General features: G+C 45.2%; 1 protein-coding gene across 6 annotated transcripts in view; it reads left to right on the plus strand.

Annotated features, from left to right (window-relative positions):
* The first annotated feature begins 426 nt into the window (after positions 1 to 426).
* Positions 427 to 12902, plus strand: part of SNX19 (sorting nexin 19) — a 32861-nt gene continuing 20385 nt past the window's right edge. For 4 of the 6 annotated variants that reach the window (XM_036353477.1, XM_036353482.1, XM_036353480.1 and 1 more), the window contains exons 1-7: positions 427 to 2654; positions 4777 to 4915; positions 5966 to 6066; positions 6184 to 6303; positions 8126 to 8256; positions 9473 to 9569; positions 9993 to 10173. In XM_036353477.1, the coding sequence (XP_036209370.1) occupies positions 945 to 2654; positions 4777 to 4915; positions 5966 to 6066; positions 6184 to 6303; positions 8126 to 8256; positions 9473 to 9569; positions 9993 to 10173 (2479 nt within the window). In that variant the 5' untranslated portion in view covers positions 427 to 944. Of the gene's footprint in view, positions 2655 to 4776; positions 4916 to 5965; positions 6067 to 6183; positions 6304 to 8125; positions 8257 to 9472; positions 9570 to 9992; positions 10174 to 12902 lie in introns of those variants that run through there. The other 2 variants (XM_036353478.1, XM_036353481.1) reach the window with 2 other exon arrangements.

Here is a 12902-nt window from a genome sequence, read left to right on the forward strand (position 1 = left end):
TCTTCTTCTCCTTTAGTATTGTGGCTATCCTTGACCCTTTTAATTTCAATATAAATTATAGAATCAATCTGTCATGCTCCACTCAAAGCACTGTTGGAATTTTTATTGGAATTGCATTACAAATCCATTTGAGGAGAATGGATACCTTTGGAGTATTGAGGATTTCTTCCCACGAGTTGATCTGTACATGTTTATGGAGTTTGTGCAAATATGTGTTGTTGGATTTTAAAATATATTTTATGTATATATGAATGGTATTAAGGCATAAATCATTTTTTTCCCTTAGCACTATGTGGTAATTTGGGGGCATAAAATGAGAACATTTTCTCCTAGTGCTGTCGTGGCGTCTCCCGAACACCAGGGGGCGCCGAGCAGCGCCGCGCCTCCGGGGGCGCGGCCGCTCTCCCAGCATGCCTTGCTCCCGCTCACAGCGACCCGGAAGCGGTCGCCGGTGGCCGCGGGCCGGCCTCCCTGGAGGGCTTCTGGGCTGCGGAGCCCAGTCGCCCGCCCGGGCCGCCCCAGCTCGGCGGAGAGCCTCTGCGCAGCGCGTCTGCGGAGCCGGCGGCGGCGACATCCTTGCGCCCAGTGCACCGGGGCTCGGGCTCGGTCAGGGCGCGCCGCCCGCGGGGTGAGATCCGCCCAGCCCCGGCGTCTGTGAGTTCGGGGAGGGAGCCCCGCGGCCCCGCCCCGCCTCCCGAGGCGGCGAGAAGCCCCGACGCCGCAGCATGAGCGCCGCGGAGGTCCCCCGGAGAGCGGCGTGGCCGCCGGAAGCGCCCGGTGCGAGGGCCAGAGGCAGAGCCGCCATCGCTTGGCAGTGCCTCTAGGACGTCGAGGCCCAGGCCCGCGGCCCCATCGCACCCCAGATCCCCCCGCATCCGGGACACAGTTATGCCCCATCTCTGACTGCGAGGCGAAACAGAAAGAGAGCAGCCGTCCTTCCCACCATGAAGGCAGAAACAGCGCCCTCGGTCCCAGGGCCCCCAGCCCTGCCCAGCTGTGGCCTCGGGAACCTGCTGAGCAGCCGGAAGCTGCTGGTGGCGGGGGTCGTGCTGGGCTCGCTCCTGGTCACCCACTTCCTGGTCAGCCTGTGGCTGCTCTGCCTCGTGTTTGCGCTGCTGCTGGTGCTGGGAGGGTGGCAGGGCTCCAGTGCCCTGGTGGGGGCCTCCGGGCGGCTGCACCTGGAGCGCTTCTTCCCAATGGCCGCCTGCTCTCCAGGCCCCGAGGCGGAGAGGCAGCTGGAGCAGGAGATCAACCGCACCATCCAGATGATTATCCGGGACTTCGTGTCATCCTGGTACCGCTCCGTGAGCCAGGAGCCAGCCTTCGAGGAAGAAATGGAGGCGGCCATGAGAGGCTTGGCCCGGGAGCTGCGGAAAAGGATGGGCACGGTGGACAGCCCTGCTCTTGCCCAGAGGGTCCTGACGCTCTGCGGTTGTCACCTGCAGAGCTATATGCGGGCGGCGAAGGAGGCGGCGGCAGCTGCAGGGAAGCAGAGCGGTGGGGTGGAGCCCTCCCAACTCTGGGAGGCTTACAGCAGAGCCGCCGCCCCACATCCCGCGGTCCAAAGCGCCGGCGCTGAGGTTGCCTACACACGTCGCATTGTGAGTTCGTTGCTTCAAGGACTAGTGCCAAAGCCCCACTTGGAGACTCGGACAGGACGCCACGTGGTGGTGGAGCTCATTACTTGCAACGTGATCTTGCCACTGATCAGCAAGCTGTCAGACCCCGACTGGATCCACCTTATACTTGTGAGCATCTTTTCCAAGGCCAGGAGTGCTCCAGGAGGAGTGGTAAAGTCACACTGCCCACCCAGTGCCACGGGGCCCGAGCAGCCCTCGGTGCCCACATCTCTGCCGCTGGTTGTTGAGGTACAGAGTCTGCCCGAGGCGAGAGCCCCCTCTCCAGCTGCAGCCCAGGGGCTCCTCAACTGTGATGAGCCAGAGGGACAGTTACGCTCCTCCCCAGAAGTGGAAGAAGGCCATGAAGCTGTAGAGGGAGATGTGGGTGGAGCGCCAGAGGAAAGAAGAGGAAACAGCTCCTCTCATTTCCTACAGCCAGATATCCGAGGCCCTCTGTTCTTATGTGAAGACGTGGAGCTGGAGTCTCCATTGTCTGAACTCGGCAAAGAAACCATCATGCTCATGACCCCAGGCAACTACCTGACTGACAGGCTCCAGGATGCCCTGTGTGCCCTCGGGGGTTCCCAGTCTCTGCAGCCTAAGGATGATGAGGGTCCTGAAGGAGTTGAAGGAGCCGAGGCTGAGGAGGGTCCAGGAACAGAAAAAGAGACAGGTCTGGTCTCCACGTTGAATTCCTGCCCAGAGATCCAGATTGACACGGCAGACAAGGAGGTAGAGCAAGATGTCGTCTCTCTTCCAACTTTGCTGGCCAGTCCAGAAAGGACCTGCCCACCACGACCCTCATGCTTGGAGAAAGACCTTACCAATGGGGTGAGCTCCCTCGATCCTAGTCTGCCACCAGTTCTGCTGTCCTCCTCTCCAGCTGGTCCTCTCAGCTCAGCAACCTTCAGCTTTGAGCCCCTGAGCAGCCCAGATGGCCCAGTTGTCATCCAGAACCTGCGTATCACTGGCACCATTACTGCCCGAGAGCACAGTGGCACGGGATCCCACCCGTACACGCTCTACACGGTGAAGGTAACGGGACTGGAAATGTGGTCACCCACTCTAATTTTGGAATGGGTTTGGAAAGCCGTTGGTGAAGCTAAGACTCTAAAGGAGAGAGGCTACTCTTTGTTTGCTATGAGTCTGAAGTTCATCGGTAAAGCAGAATAGGCTTCTATGCAATACCCACAAACAATCCTAGAATTTCAGGGTGTTAGGAGACTGAGGGTCATAGTTTTGAGTGGTTCCCAAAGTATAGAGCTTTGTCCAGAAATTCTCTTTCCATACTTTTTCCCTGCTAATTTATTTTTTAAATAATTATAAACTTTTTAAAAAACTTGATTTGAGAGAGAGAAACATCCATGTGAGAGAGAAACATTGATCGGTCGCCTCCCCTGCACCCTGACCGGGATTTGAACCCACCACCTTTTGGTGTATGGGATGATACTCCAACCAATGGAGCCACACTGGCCAGGGTGATTTATTTCTTTTTTAAAATACTAGTATCTTCTTGTTTTGGAAGGAAGATCATTTAGCTATATATTCCTCAGAAGACAGTAAAATCCTCATTTGCAGAAATGATATAAAGGGAGTTTATGTATCAGATGGCTGGTTCAATTAGAGCAACAATTCCCTAAAACAGATTTTAGGATAGGCTTCCTCCAAGTCTCCTGAGAGCTGTATTTTTTTAAAAATCCTAGGACCCCACTTTGGAAATTCTTATTCAGAATATGTGAGAGGCTGTCAGAATATACATATTTAAAAAGCAGCCCAAGTGATTTTGAGGTGTAGCCAGGTTTGGGAATGTAAGTATTGATAGTGTCTCTCAAGGAGTAGAATATTCCATGGAAAGCATTATAACTCCAAGGTACTCCCAAGTTTGAAAGTTCTACCTGGAATTCCACCTGTTTCTTACCTAAGCGTTTTCCTAGACTGATGGACTGCTTTGCTCATGTCAGTTCATAATGAATACCTCTCTTTCTCCATAGCTCTAGAAATTTTTAAAACACCAGCCTCAGATCCCACCAACAACAGAGATTGTTTCTTATATCACTTGCCCACAGTATAGTACCTCAACCAAACAACAGTAACATACCTCTACTGTAGCGGTTCTCAACCTGTGGGTCGCGACCCCCTTGGGTCGAACGACCCTTTCACAAGGGGTCACCTAAATACATCCTGCATATCAGATATTTACATTACGATTCATAACAGTAGCAAAATTACAGTTATGAAGTAGCAATGAAAATAATTTTATGGTTGTGGGTCACCACAACATTAGGAACTGTATTAAAGGGTCGCAGCATTAGGAAGGTTGAGAACCACTGCACAAGCACATACGTTGTTCTTCCATAGCATTTCACTGTAATTTAACTACTGGGTCCAAAAGTCTTCCCCTATACTAAGTTGCACCTTTCATGCTGTGCAAGGTGTTGGCTCTGGGGAGCATACAGTAAAGTTCTTTTTTCCCATATACTGGCCCTACAAACATATGAAGACGGCAAACTTTAACCCCTTCCAACATCTCCAATTTTCACATGACATCTAATACAGATGACGTGTACTTAGGAAAAAAAATATTGTTTAGCTCCAAGAATAATAATTCATCTGCCCTGAACAGCAACAACAAAAAAACAAACACTTGTCCCTTTAATGCATTCCAGACAAATGATATTTGTTCATCAGTTGTTATGAATTATTTTCCCCAAAACTAATATATATAATCACTGATTGAATATAATGGCAAAATGGTAATCTCCTTATAACACCCAACTTCATAATTGAGGGGTGGAAGAGGTAGTATTTTTTTTTTTTTATCAGTGTTGTACCTTCGGTTTTACACTCTGGGATTTGTAAAGTAGCTATGTAGCCATTTTTATAAGTGAAAGTGTTTGCAGGAGGGAGCTTTGAGATGGAAGGAGTAGAGAGCAATAAAACTCATTTTTCACTTTCTAGGCCATACTGTGTTGGAAAAAATATCTCATTCTTTAATTCAGCCACCCTTGGACCTTGAGTTGTTCATTACAACTTAGAGCAGCAATCAGATCTGGTAGGTTTGGGAACAGAATAAGAATAGATCCCTTCCTTACCCCTACTCTCTTTTTACGATGTGGCTATTGAGCTGATGCAGTAAACACATTTATTCATTCAACAGTATGAGACGGCCCTTGACAGCGAGAACAGCAGCAACCTGCAGCAGTTGGCATACCACACTGTTAATCGCCGCTACCGCGAGTTCCTGAATCTACAGACCCGTCTGGAGGAGAAATCAGATCTCCGAAAGTTCATCAAAAGTCAGGAGTTTCCCCAGGCCTGGACAGCCTGCTTGCTTTCACATCTAGTCACTTGATCTGAGAGGCTGGGGGCCTGTTGGTTTGTGGTGAGGGTGGAGGGAGAGAATGTAGCATTAAGGGTCCTTTACTCTGCCACCCCTCCCCCCAATTTGCATTCAGATGATTTGGGGTTTAGTACTGGACAGCAATGGTCACATTGTTTCTAAGATATTCCTTTGCCACCGAATTCTTTGTTCTGGAGTCTATTTAGTTTAAGCTTAATAAAGAAACTTTCAGCCCTAGCTGGTTTGGCTCAGTGGATACATTTCCACTTATGCCTATGAGATAGCATGAGGAAGTAACTTTTCCAGATCCATACAATAATTGCTTTTAAATATTAAAATATCCAGAAATTCTTGCCAGCTATGCTTTAACAACCAGGTTTTTTAGATATGCCATGAGACACAAGGACAATAAGAAAATGTAATAAAATTTAACTCTGAAAGTATGCTAATAAGCAGCGAGTTTATTTTTTAAATAAACAAAATGTGTTTATTTTAAAAAGCTAACGATCACCCAAATAAACATTTTAATAAGTTTAGGCATAAATTGTGGATTTCAGTTATGCATTTTCTTTCTTAATAATTGCTATGACTGAGCCAAACTTGAAAATATATGCCAGGTTCTCTTCTAAGCACGTTACACATATTTAGCTCATTGAATTCTCATAACAGCTTATAAGATAAATACTATCATTATCTCCACTTTACAAAAAAGTCAAAGAAAGATTAAGCAATTTGCCTAAGGTCGTTATTATAGGAGGAATTGGAGCCTAAATTTAAACTTGGGCAATTGGATTTCAGGGCCCTCATTTGTAACCATTGTAGTGTATGGTCTCTTCTATCTTAATATTAACATTAATAATGGGAGTAGATTGTATGTATTATATCCCTGGGGTGTATTTGGAACTTCTGAAATAAACAATCTCAGGGAAATATATTCAACAGTTCTGCTTTGTTGTTTTTAGTTAAGTTCTGTTAAGTGACTACACTTTTTTTTTTTTTTTTTAAGATGTGAAGGGTCCCAAAAAGCTCTTTCCAGATCTCCCATTTGGTAACATGGACAGTGACAGAGTAGAAGCCCGTAAGAGCCTCCTGGAATCATTCCTAAAGGTCAGCATCCTTCTGTTTTGGCTCTATGCCCTTTTTACCCACTAGACACCCAAGCCAGGGTGGGGAGATGGAGGGAACTAGAATTTCTCTTTGAAGTCCTTCTCATGTCTTTTGCAGCAACTCTGTGCCATTCCTGAGATCGCTAACAGTGAGGAGATGCAGGAGTTCCTTGCTCTGAACACAGATGCTCGTATTGCCTTTGTCAAGAAACCGTTCATGGTCTCCAGAATAGACAAGGTACTACACGCTCAGCCTTAGTTCTTATAAGCGTGGAGGCAGTGCTTTAAAAATAAGGGAGGTGGAGGATGGGGAGAGGCAGCACAGAGGAGTTAGTAGAACATGGACTAGGACTTTCAAGACCTATTCCCAAATATTGGTTGGATACCAACTTGTTGAATTACAGTGAGCAACTTGGAGGGTACATTATCCCTGACGGTGTAAATGTACACATATCTGCTAGGGACATAGTTATTCTAGCGGCGGGTTGTAAGAATAGATCTATACCTCATAGATAGGTGGGGGCAGGAGAGTCCTTCCTGGAGGTGAAAGTCATTCCCAATGTTGGTCACTCAGGAAAGCAACCCCTAAGGAGGACACTAAGCTGGATTTAGATGGTGTAGTCATTCTCTGCTGGAGAACAGAGTGTGGGTAGACTTGTACCTTCTTCAGTAGGGTATCTCAGGACCTTTGAAAATGGTAGCAGAAGGACATTTGTGTAAACACATTGGAGCCTGCAAGCAGTGATTACCAGCTGATTTTACAGTCCCCAAGGCAAAAGTCCGAGGTTTATGTTTATCCAAGGATGTCTTATATTTTTTTAAAAAGTTAGAAAACACCTACTTGTTGGCAGAAGAGGGGCCTCTCTCTCCTCATCTAGGGGAAAAAAGGATAAAGTGGAATTTCACATGGTCGGAGTTGGGAGACATTGACTGCTATGCTGAAAGAACTGCAAACTAGAGAGGGTTGCACAAGGTTAAATCCTCAAAGTTCATTCATTGCTTCTTTCAGCATCTACTTACTGTTTGTGTACTGTACTAGCTATTCATGATACAACAGTGAACAACACAGATAAGGACCTTTCCCACAGACTACAATTTTATGAGCCCAGAGAGCAAGTTATATTGTCTAAGCTATGTTAAGCACATTCATGCTACCCTCTGTGTTCTTTCCTTGGATTGTTATGCCCTAGCCTTTACTGTGCTCTTACTCAACCATTATAGCCTTGTCTTAGCTGTGCTAGTTCCTTGTTGAGGATTAACCAAGAATGAGTTAAAGAAGTTCCGATGTTGCTCTGAGCCAGCAGTATCAACTGATGAGAGGCACCAAAGGGAAAGTAAATGTTTCTTCAATATTTAGGGTCTCATTTGTTTGTGCATTTTTCTAGCAAATATCTATATGTCATTTTCTCATTCTGAAAAATAGAATTCTTTTCATTGAAGATTGTTTTATTTGTCTTTCTGAGTAGCGAAGTTTATATCAATTTCAGACTTCTTAATTTGGACCTGAGTGATTTTTGTTATTCTTTCTGTCCTAAAGAAGAAAAATTGAATTAACTGGAAAAGCCAGCTCTTTACTCTGTGTGAATTACACTGAACATGTTTATATTTTACATGTCTCTAGACATATTTTGTATTTTGATAATCTTCATTCTTTCTATTCTTCATATATTTTCACCTATATTACTTCTGCTTTTTCATATCTTGGTGAAAGAATCAATTTGGAAACTAAAAATCATTCTTTTATATACAAAGAAAGAAATTGAAAATGGAAAATATTTCACCAGCCTTCAGAACTCTCAGCTTTTTATTTATCCCATTGTTTGTTTCAGCCTCTTTCCCCAAGCCATTGTTTATCTTACTCTGTGAGAAAGAAGCTGTTTATGGCCATAGAGAAAGGGGAGAACAGTTGCCACTAAGTTACTAGCTGGTATCTGACTGTGCTGATGGCTAGGGCTCCACCAGATAGCCTAGCTGTCTCCCCATCCTGATTGCATAAAGCACCGTGAGAAAACTGCTCATTCGGTGATTTCTGTCTGACTCTGCTCCTCTGACCCCTGCAGATGGTGGTGAATGCTATCGTGGACACCTTGAAGACAGCATTTCCTCGCTCTGAACCCCAGAGCCCCACAGAGGAGCTGAGTGAGGCCGAGACAGAAAGCAAGCCCCAGACAGAAGGCAAGAAGGCTGGCAAGTGAGAAGCCCTTCAGTCGCCCAGGGACTCTTGCCCAATTCTCAGGTTGATCCCCAATCCTCAGCCAAAGCCCATCCCCAACTCTCAAGCTCTAGAAGAGAAGAGGTGGGCCATACATACTAATTTTTATGCACAGCTAGACCTTGAACTCTTCAGTGCTCAACTCAAAGGAGCCTGAGATCCTGCATAGGCAGCTCCGCGGAATGTTTGTCTTGCCGTGAGAACCCCCAGGGCCCAACTGATGAGGGATTTGTGACTAGAAGGAAAACTCTAGAATATGGATCTTCTCCTTTTGTGTTTTCCTGGAAAATTGAGAGGTTCTTTCCTATTAAGAGCTAAGGCTTATAACTGATCTCTGTTTACCATCTTTTCTGGAAATCTTGGCTCAGAAGTTGCATATGCTAGCAATAAACAGGGAAGGGCCCGAATGGCCACCTGCAGCGCCCATTTTAGTAACTGGTTATGGCTGCTGCTCTCCTGCACCAGGTCTCAGATGTTTCCTGGCAGTACTCAGAGCCGGCATGTGGAAAGGAAGAGCACTACACCTACCCTTACTGGAAACTTCCTATCTGTATATGGGCCATGATGGAGAGAGAGAGAATGGGGAGCGTGGAGTGTTTGTGTGTGTGTCTGCTTGTCTGGCTGACTGTCTGCCTTTGTCTCTGTTCATCTATCATGGGCCGGTAATAACACAAGTCTTGGCCTTTTTTTCCTGGGCCTATACTTTGACCGGTGCTTATAAGAATCCTGTCCCTTGAAACACTGGGGTTTGCACTTGGAGTCCCTTCCCCGGTTTTATTTGGAACACGAGAGGAATAAGATAAGTGGATGTGCATAAAGGTACTGACAGCAGCAACAAATGCCACTTGTCTGACCTTCAACAAATATTTAATGAGCGTGTAGTGTGTGCTAGCACTCTTCTCTCCTCTGGGAGTACGACATGACAGACTGGTCCCTCGTTAGCATTAGCTAAACCCCCTTTATGGATGCACTGTAGACAGCTTAGTGCAAGAATTGCACTGTATATTAAGACTTTCCAAAATATATGTTGTTTGGAAGAGTTCAGGGCCAGGGCTGTTCTGGCAGCTCTGAGCCCTATAAACTCCCAGAATAAGTATAGGCATATTCGTTTTGAGTATTAATACTTGTAAGCCCTTCATATGCTAGGGCAAGATCACGAATTGCATCATGTTTCTGCTCTTTGTTTCTATACCAGGTCCAGATTGAGGTTCTCATCCAGTAAGATCGCTCCAGCGCTGAACTTGGCCAACGCACAAGAGAAGGTCCTCTATGGTCTCCAGGAAGGCACTGTGGTGAGAAGCTCCTAGAGAGCTCCTGGCATCTGCAGCCAGGATGTGGATCCTGCAGTTATAGGCACTTGAGACCTTCTCCAAAGTCAGAAAAGACTTAGGTGCCTGCTAAAGGACTTACCAGCATCTGGGTCTCTATTTAGTATAAAACTATTTTCTGCAAGGTTGGCTTCTCAAGGGCCCTGGGTATGACAGAATGAGAAAGAAAACCCGTTCCTGGGAGAGATCAGAGAACCCAAAAGTGTTTGTGGCAAATGTGAATACAAGGCAGTGGTTTACTTGCAGCTTTGCTGAGGTGGTCACAACATCAGTTGGGTTCTTTGCTCAAGATTCGTCTTCAGGGAAGGAACAGGGAAAACCTGAAGTGCTTTGGTTGCTCCTCTGCTTTCTGCACTCTATGTGATGTGCTGCTGGCTCTTTCTGCAGGAGTCGGAGGTCCTATCCATGTCTGGGATGGAAGCCTTTATTGAAAAACAGACAAAATTATTAGAAATGCAGTCAGCAGATGCCCCAGAAAAGGATCCTGACCATACGCCCAAAGGATGTGTGGATGGTGACGTGTCAGATGCATCCGCGCCAGCCCAAGACCTCAGCACCAGTGACCCGGGTGAGTGACAGGATCGCACCACAGAGAAGGGAGCCAGAGCACTGTTCACTTGGGACTTCTGACAGTTGGGATTCATCACTTTTAAGTTATCTTCTGTTCAGCTAAGTAAGCCATGTGTTTGGGGTTCTGTGCTGAGTGCTGGGATGCAAAAAAGAATACGGCACATCCCCAGAGCTGAGCCAAGCCGAGCGCAGCCAAGCAGAGGAACAGGGCAGAAAGGCAGGGAGTTCCAGTCTAGCAAAATAAGACCCATGTTTGCAGTCTCATTACCTTGTTGAAGTTCTGTTTAGCGTGCTTCAGCTACATTTGAACTGCTCCCTTTACCTATTCCCTTAGTACCTGTGGTACCACTTTCCTGGTTGGTCCTTTCTCAGTCACTTTTGTTAGCTCCCTTATTAGCCTTCCACAGAGTTATTGCTGGCTCTCGGGTGTTATTACTCTGCACACTCTGCCTGGTGATCTCATTAGGACTATTGGCTTTAATTCTACCACGTGTACTATGATGCCTAATATCAGATGTATTTCCACCCACTTACCTATGGAAATCTGCACTGAGATATTCCATAGGGCAGTGACATACAAACATGTGCAAAATGGAATTCATCTTTTCCCTGGATCTATCCCTTTCATTTTATTTATTGCCATGGCAACCGACACCACCCAGTTACCAGAGAAAGAGCAGGGAGGGAGAAGAGGTGAGGACACCATTCTCTCCTTATAAACATTTGAGGCAGGGCAGGTTTGCTTCCCAGAGGAATGAAGAGGAAAAATTGGGAGTCCTGGAGATCAGTATGTTTGCTAAACTAGAATTTATAAGAAGAAAAATGTTTAATTACATCAAGATAAAGGCTCCCACTACATCAAAATAAAAAGCTTCTGCACAGCAAAAGAAACCATCAACAAAACAACGAGAAAACCCACTGCGTGGGAAAACATATTTGCCAATGTCATATCTGATAAGGGCCTAATCTCCAAAATTTATAGGGAACTCATACAACTTAACAAAAGGAAGATAAACAATCCAATCAAAAAATGGGCAAAGGACCTAAATAGACACCTTTCAAAGGAGGACATTCAGAAAGCCAAGAGACATATGAAAACATGCTCAAAGTCACTAATCATCCGAGAGATGCAAATCAAAACAACAATGAGGTACCATCTCACACCTGTCAGACTGGCTATCATCAACAAATCAACAAACGACAAGTGCTGGAGAGGATGTGGAGAAAAAGGAACACTTGTGCACTGCTGGTGGGAATGCAGACTGGTGCAGCCACTATGGAAGACAGTATGGAGTTTCCTTAAAAAACTGAAAATGGAACTCCCATTTGACCCTGTGATCCCACTTCTAGGAATATATCCCAAGAAACCAGAAACACCAATCAGAAAGGATATATGCACCCCTATGTTCATAGCAGCACAATTCACCATAGCTAAGATCTGGAAACAGCCTAAGTGCCCATCAGTAGATGAATGGATTAGAAAACTGTGGTACATCTACACGATGGAATACTATGCTGCTCTAAAAAGGAAGGAACTCTTACCATTTGCAACGTCATGGATGGAACTGGAGAGCATTATGCTAAGTGAAATAAGCCAGTCAATGAAGGAAAAATACCACATGATCTCACTCATTCATGGATAATAGAGACCATTATAAACTTTTGAACAATAATAGATACAGAGGCAGAGCTGCCTCAAACAGATTGTCAAACTGCAGCAGGAAGGCCGGGGAGGGTTGCGGGGCAGGAGGTAGGGGGGTAAGAGATCAACTAAAGGACTTGTATGCATGCATATAAGCATAACCAGTGGACATAAGACATTGGGGGGTAGGGGAGGCTAGGGGACTGTCTAGGGCGGGGGGATAAAATGGACACATATGTAATACCCTTTGTAATACTTTAAGCAATAAAAAAAAAAAAAAGTAAAAAAAAAAAAAAAAAAAAAAAAAAAAGATAAAGGCTCCCATTGAAAAAAAGATCACAAAATCTTATGTTCAGAAGGAAAATAAAAGTTTGATTTCATCATTGTTTCTCTCAACTTAGCTATGTGGAAAATGGAATTTACAACCCCATCTCTTCACATATATCTCACTTGTTAAGTAAACCAAGTATTTTGACACCAAACGCATTAGAAAACTGTAAGAAATTATAAATAAGAGGGAATGGGTAAAACACTAATAATCCAGCCCAAATCAAGACTATAAATTTTGAACAACATATCTCTAAAGGAATAGTTTATTGCTTCCGGTCCTTTTGCCTAAGATCAAGTCTAAAGGAGTAGCTAGTGCCTGAGTAGCCCTTTTTCTAGCCCTAAATGCTCATTGATAGAAATTTTATCTTTTTTTTCAAGAGCACCTGATGCCTTGTTTTGCTTTCTCTTATTTCTTACTGTTATGACTAATTGTCACCACATGATGGCAGCTCTGTGTAAATACTAACCCTGAGAAAGTAATAGAATTCAGGAGGATGACTAAGACTCAGAATGATGCTACTTTCCAAGGAACTCAATAGCCCATCTTTGAACAAATGACTAGAAAGCAAACACATCAGCTCTCAGGCCCCCTTGAAATACAGTGCAGAAGAAAGAAAATATTTTTTGGATGGGATTAAGAAGGTAGGTTTTATTTCTAATAGATTCATCCAAATCTGACGTCATTTGTGTTCTAAAGAACCCTTAAGGGAGGGGAACTTGGGCAAGCTAAGAGAATACCCATTGGTCCTAGACTA

Source organism: Myotis myotis, unplaced genomic scaffold (assembly GCF_014108235.1).
Source record: "Myotis myotis isolate mMyoMyo1 unplaced genomic scaffold, mMyoMyo1.p scaffold_m19_p_20, whole genome shotgun sequence".
NCBI lineage: Eukaryota > Metazoa > Chordata > Mammalia > Chiroptera > Vespertilionidae > Myotis > Myotis myotis.